At 42.6% G+C, this 7339-nt stretch overlaps 1 protein-coding gene across 1 annotated transcript; it reads left to right on the top strand.

The window, feature by feature from the left end:
- Positions 1-248: 248 nt before the first annotated feature.
- LOC108415225 (transcription factor HES-1-like) lies at positions 249-3412 on the top strand. The gene is made up of 4 exons (XM_017688233.2): positions 249-415; positions 515-610; positions 714-801; positions 2426-3412. The coding sequence occupies exons 1-4, from the start codon at positions 371-373 to the stop codon at positions 2767-2769; spliced, it is 573 nt and encodes a 190-aa protein (XP_017543722.1). The 5' UTR covers positions 249-370; the 3' UTR covers positions 2770-3412.
- The last annotated feature ends 3927 nt before the right edge of the window (positions 3413-7339 follow it).

Raw genomic sequence — 7339 nt, 5'->3', positions numbered from 1 at the left:
TGCCTTTCGCTTCTGTTCTGGCTGGCCCCGCCTCCTGCGCTGTGATTGGCTAAAGGATCATACAGTCACTCTGCCTGTCTCTATCAGCCAACCCCTGCGCGGATGGGCGGGGCTTGTGCTCTGAAACGGGTGTAAAGAATAAAAGGCTCCTCCAGAAGCGGCCAATGGCGTGCGCGCTCCAACCCACGCGCCCTCAACAGCGTCTTCTCCATGCTGATTGGCGGACGTCCGAGGCGGGAGGAGCGTTGAGCGCGGTGCTCGCGCGTTAAATGGGTCGCGTGAGGAGCGCGCGCCTCTGTGGCGAGGGTTTAAATGGGAGGACCGCTCGCGCTGAAGATCAGATCTAAGTAACGGTACTGACAGCTCGAGGATGCCTGACAGCGCGTGCGCGAAACCCAGCACGGAGCTCAGAAAGGTAGGAGATCAGAGCTGATCGGTTCCCGCTGATTGATCACTGATCGGATTGATCGGAGGTCGTTCTGATTTGTTTATCTCTGCTCTGTTTTTATCCAAGTCTTCAAAGCCCATTATGGAGAAGAGGAGGCGCGCGCGCATCAATCAGAGCCTCGTGCAACTGAAGGCGCTCATCCTGCACGCGCTGCATGCGGACGTGAGTGAGAGCAGATCACAGAACTGACCAATGGCCTTGTTTGTTGTTAGAGGTGACACCTGGACCAGGCTGACCGGCGCGTGCGCGCGTGTGTTGTGTGCAGGTCTCGCGGCACTCGAAGCTGGAGAAGGCAGAAATCCTGGAGATGACGGTGAAGCACCTGAGGAGCGTGCAGCGCGCGCAGGCGGCAGGTGAGTCCAGAACAAAAACACACAACAGAAAACAAATCAGAAAATAAATCAGAAAACAAATCAGAAAACAAATCAGAAAATAAATCAGAAAATAATTCAGAAAATAAATCAGAAAATAAATCATAAAATAAACCAGAAAACAAATCAGAAAATAAATCAGAAAATAAATCAGAAAATAAATCAGAAAACAAATCAGAAAACAAACCAGAAAATAAATCAGAAAACAAATCAGAAAATAAATCAGAAAATAAATCAGAAAATAATTCAGAAAATAATTCAGAAAATAAATCAGAAAATAGATCAGAAAATAATTCAGAAAATAAACCAGAAAACAAATCAGAAAATAAATCAGAAAATAAACCAGAAAACAAATCAGAAAATAATTCAGAAAACAAATCAGAAAAGAAACCAGAAAACAAATCAGAAAATAAACCAGAAAACAAATCAGAAAATAAACCAGAAAACAAATCAGAAAACAAATCAGAAAATAAACCAGAAAACAAATCAGAAAATAAACCAGAAAACAAATCAGAAAACAAATCAGAAAATAAACCAGAAAACAAATCAGAAAATAAACCAGAAAACAAATCAGAAAACAAATCAGAAAATAAACCAGAAAACAAATCAGAAAATAAACCAGAAAACAAATCAGAAAACAAATCAGAAAATAAACCAGAAAACAAATCAGAAAATAAACCAGAAAACAAATCAGAAAATAAACCAGAAAATAAATCAGAAAATAAATCAGAAAATAAACCAGAAAATAAATCAGAAAATAACTCATAAAATAAACCAGAAAATAAATGAGAAAATAAACCAGAAAATAAATCATAAAATAAACCAGAAAACAAATCAGAAAATAAATCAGAAAATAATTCAGAAAATAATTCAGAAAATAATTCAGAAAATAAATCAGAAAATAAACCAGAAAACAAATCAGAAAATAAACCAGAAAACAAATCAGAAAATAAATCAGAAAATAATTCAGAAAATAAATCAGAAAATAAACCAGAAAATAAATCATAAAATAAACCAGAAAACAAATCAGAAAATAAATCAGAAAATAATTCAGAAAATAAACTAGAAAATAAATCAGAAAATAAATCAGAAAATAAACCAGAAAATAAATCAGAAAATAAAGTGGAAAATTATTATTTTTATCGTTATTATTGTTATTATTATTATTAGTAGTATTATATGTTTTGAAAGAATTGTTTGAAATTGAAATTGAAGGTTATTTTAGATGTGAGGAGTCGCTGTTTTACAGTGCAGTAACTGTAACTTTATTTAAATATTATATTCATGATTCTGATCCAAATCAGTGTTGAGAGAACCGAGCTACTCTCTGCCGGGTGTGGTTCTGCTGAATGTGGTTCCGCTGTGGTTAAACACTACAGAGACTCTGGACTGCGCTGGCTGGGTATGGCCAGGTGGTCCGTAGTGACGTTGATCTCTATGAAAGTCCAAATGAGCCGAATGGAGAATTTAAAATGTCTTAAACCCATTCAGTCATTTTAACATCAGCAAAGCAAACCCAGTCAGTCCAGTTCACTGCATTTACATTCAGGCCACGCTCACCTGCCGTGATCAAAGCCTCACCTGTGTTCCTACCTGTCCCCCGCAGTGTCCCCCGCAGTGTCCCTCACGCTGGGCAGGTACAGCGCCGGCTTCAGCGCCTGCATGACTGAGGTCACTCGCTTCATGTCCAGCTGTGAAGGAGCGAGCTGTGAGCTCCGGACGCGGCTGCTAGCACACCTGGCCAGGTGTGTGATGATGACTCCGCCCCCACAACATGCACTGCCAATCACACAGACTGACACACCTCCCAAAACACGGCTGATCCTTCCAGCACTGGACACAGATACTCTGAACAGGAGAATCCAGCTGGGCGATCCCGGACGAGCCCCCACGTTAATAACCCCCTCGGCTCAGGAACCCTCAGGAACCGCTGTGTGGAGGCCATGGTGAAACCACAGAGACTCGTAATGATCTACACACCGGAACCGGACCGGCCCTGAGGACAAAGCAGAACACGTCCAGAGACACTCGGAACCCTGAGACACTTCAACAGTTACCACTTATATTTCAAATATCCTCATACATAAAACTGTACCATACAAAATAAAGGTTCTTTTACTTTTAATAATAGGGAAACTTTTTGTGCTATATGGAACTATTTTTGGAGTTCTTTAAAGAACCACACACAACAAATCTGTCAAAATAAAAGAAAAATAGATTGAAAACTTTTCTATTTTTACCAAAAAAAGGTTGTTGTATTGCTGTTCAGTCAAGATTGTACAGATGTAGGTTCTGCTCAGGTTCCACAGTGAAGTTCCACACAAGAACACAAAACAATGATCTTCTGTAGTAACACAGTTATTAACGTTCGAGGATGATGTGGTTTCCGCCCGTTCAGTCTGAAGGGTTAACAGTGTTCTGTTGTCATGTTGTGAAGGTCAGTAGGACAGATGTCCTCCACTGGCCTTCATCTAGAACCTAAAGGTTCTGCACTAAACCTGTGGCTCGTTTTTGTTTGTCACACTTTTATAGCAACTTTTTACTAATTGGAAACAGATTCAAAGAGAAAATAAAGAATGTTGAATCCCTGTGACCTCATCTGTTCCTCGCTGATTCCTCCTCCCGGTTCCCCCTAAAACTCGCCCTACCCCTCCATTTAGCGCGTCCCTGGTCCTGTTGAGATGAGGGGGGCGGGGTGAAGTGTTGGAGCTACATGACTCTCCAAATGGAGAGATATGAGAACAAGGAAATGGTGAGATGGAGATCAAAGAGATCAAAGAAACTCACAAACGTGAAAATTTTCTCAATATTTTTTCAATAAACACTGTTTGGTCTTAGTTTAATGTCGTTTCAGGGTATTATGGTTAATGTATTATTTTTACTTTATTAATTTACACCACTTGGCACCCAGCAACTTACAATTTGATCATTTTACACAGGAAGGCCAAGGTGGTGTTAGGAGTCTTGCCCAAAGACTCGGTATAGTGTAGCGTGTTTGTCCAGGCAGGTGACTGAATCCCAGTCTACAGCGTAGAACCCACTACACTAACCAACCACTACTTTTTCAACTCTTTGATAAATAATGTATTCAAATTTTTACTTTTCAATTCTTTTTTAATTACTCCCAGGCGTATTAGCTCAGTCCATTCATTCCTCTATATATGGTTTTTTAAGGTAATGTTAATTTTTCACATTTTTGACCCGTTTCATTCTTACACTAACAGCAGATGCAGTAAATGCACTCGAGGTCAGTGTGTTTGTTTATCCTTTTCACAGCACAAGCCTGGAGGAACTCGGACACGTGTGAATCAACAGTCGGTCGTCCTTCAGTCTGTGGTTCTTTGCTGTGGTAAACTCTGTAATCTGGATCCAGCAGGTTCTCTCTGACCAGCTGCTGTGGTGATTCAGTGTCTCCAGGCATCTCAGGATGACTGTGATTGACTTTGTGTCCAGTGTAGAAGTCAGGCTGTTCGGTCTGGATGGAGATCCGCCGGACTGCGGTAAGTGGACGACGAGCAGCTGGACTGACTGCTGCTCTTGTGATTGGGCCTCTTTCACTGCAGCTCAGATCTCCGAGTCGGTGCCTCAGTGCTTTTCACCGAGTCTCTCTGAATAGCTGCAGATAAAAGAGGGAAACTGAGTGTTTGAGTGGTCTCCCCTCTATACCCCCCTCCCCCTGGTCCTCACCTCTCACCCCTGCCCCTCCACAGTAGTCAAATCAATAGGCGAAGCTCTGAGACTCCGACCCGCCTGGTCAAACTACCAGAGTTCACCTGGCCTTCATCCTGGTGACTATCCAGCAAAGCATTCAAAGAGCGGCGGTGTGAGATCACATTAGCTCTGCTATGGCTCTAGAAAGCTCTGTGGACCCCTGCTGGGGCAGGTACGGTGGGCTTTAATGAGACTGCCAGTACCATAACAACTCTGCACTGCACAACCTTCAACCCCAGCCACGTTCTCCAGCTCCACAGCTGCTGTTCTACCACTGTTCTGTGTCTGGAGAACCGTGTAATGACGACTAATGAGGATCAGTGACTGAGAAACTGATCCGGAGATGATCCGGTCCTTAATGGGCGGTTTTTGTTCTATACTGCCCAAATGTTTTCTCTGGGCCTAAAATCCTCCCAGAAGCTTCTGGCCAGTATTTTCTTTCATCTTTCATTAAACTGGCCTGAATCTCCACAAACTGACCGTCACATTGTCAGAAATCGAGGCTTAAAACCGTAACGGGCACCTGACCTGACCTACTTTAACGGATTAAAACTGGAATTCGTTTGTTTACCTGCGGTCGTTTCCTCTCAGACAAGATGCTGCTCAAAGCATCTGAAGCTAACCCGCCGCTCAGTTCTGAAGCCTGCAGGACGGTCATGAAAACACCAGAGCAGAGCTATTAAAAATCCGCTGACGGGGGAAAACCAGCAGAATCATCTTCAGTCCGCGAGACTAAATATTCAGTCCAACTGTCCAGACGCGGTTAAAGATCAAACGTTCTGTCTCTCCGCACAAAAACGAGCTTTCTTACCAAACAAGGCAAAGAATTCAACCTTCATCGCTCATCAGCATCAAACCACACTGAGCGTCTGTGAAAGAAGTTCAGCAGAACTGAAATTCAGCTCTACAGATGCTTTCAAACTCCATCAGAATCCAGCACTGATTCACAGCGTCGTCAGTGGGATTTGGCTGATAAATATGATTTTATAGTTTTTGCTCAGATAGAAAATCAGAAAATCTGAGTTTCAGCGATGCTTTCCACCGTAATAACATCGTGAGATACAGCAGGAACCTCACAGAGCAGATTACTGGGCTTTAAAACCGTCACAGCGGGACCCCCACCCCCCTGAGCAGGAGGACAGTGAGGAGAGTGAACTCTTCTCCACATTAAAGAGGCTGGAGTTGTAGAAGAGACTGATTCAGTTCAGGAGTTCAGGAGTTTTAATACCCAGATTCAAAATGTTCAGCTCAGCCAGCAGAGATTATTACTGAATTACTCTGAACAAGCGAATCATAACACATCATAACATTCTGACAACAATCCGAGAAATATTCCATTTACAAGGCTGCCCTGTGTTAATGAGCGTGAGAGCAGCTCCTCCGCTCTGTGCTCGTCTGGCTGTAAATGACCAGAAATAAGGAACATTTGTGAGAAATAACTGAAGGAACCGAATCACATCTCACAGGAATAATATCACTTTGATCTTTTCACAATCTGAAATAAAATCTATTTAATCCGATCCAAAAACATTTCAGACAGAATGTTCTGATCATGGGTTCACGGGAACGTGCTAAATGACTAAACAGCGTTAGATTCTTCACAGTGACGTTACTTTTAAACATTTACGGAGACAGGAACCTGAGGAACATCAGGAGCTCCGGCTCCAGATCATCTCCAGATCATGGGACTGAACCGCGGGTGAAACTGGACACAATCAGAAATAGACTCACTGTGTTCACAGAACCCAAACGCAGTGTGGGGAATGTCCTCCAAAGGATTTCAGGTTCTAGACAGTAAACTGGTAATGATCTCAGTGAAATATGTGGTGATTATGTAATAATTATTTGTTATTCTCCTCAGAATCTCACCGGACTTCACCGTCATCTTCTACACTTACGCAAGACAGCAGATCAGAACCTTCCCAGCACCGAGTCAGTTACTCAGAGTAAAATCAGAAATGGCTTTGTGAATTAAACAGTAAGAACCCAGGAGAACCACAGTCAGAACCAGTGCTTTCATGTACAGCCCAGTCCAGTTTATAGATCACAGACCAGACTGTATAACAGTCCTCATCCATCATATCACACAGCACTGTGGAGTTCCACACACCCAGTTACTATCTAGACCCGCAGGGGCGGTGAAAGAAGGTGTTAAGAAACGGGAAGTTCTGACTGAACTAAGCCGTCACTGCTGGAGAACTAAACTGAATGTATATTAATAATGAATGACTGATTTTAATGTGACTGTGTTTGCACAGCGATTAATTAGGACCTTCAAATTTACACCAACTCTCCGGAGCCCAGGACGGAGGTGTGGAGGAGCCGCCTGTCGTCCTTCCCTTTCTAGGCTAACCACAGATTGTTGTTGGAGGAGCGCTGTTGGAGCATACATTACACAGCAGTGCATGCTGGGGGTTGTAGTGCAGACGGTTAAGCCCATCATCAGAAAATGAAAGCTGTTCTGTTGGGCAGAGAGGATTGGGCCACAGGCTTGACTTGTGGTATAGAGGCACGTTATAATGCCCTTATGATGCTTTATTAATGACTGTGTTACGCATTTTTCCACAGAGCTCTTTATTTGTATATTCTATATCATCGTCTATATTTATACCTTTACCTGTGCTCCTTTTCTTTGGGTTCTTTTCACTAATAACTCACCAATTTACTCGAACACCCGGGAAAGTGACCGAGTGTCGAGTGACACGCCCGCAAAGCTGTTAAACTTAGCGTAAATGCCTCATTTGAGCACTTAATAAAGACAGAAACTAGAAATAAACAGATAATTAGCAATGATTGGTTTTATAAAGGC

This window comes from Pygocentrus nattereri, chromosome 2 (assembly GCF_015220715.1).
Source record: "Pygocentrus nattereri isolate fPygNat1 chromosome 2, fPygNat1.pri, whole genome shotgun sequence".
NCBI lineage: Eukaryota > Metazoa > Chordata > Actinopteri > Characiformes > Serrasalmidae > Pygocentrus > Pygocentrus nattereri.
This window is presented reverse-complemented; position numbering and strand designations above follow the sequence as displayed.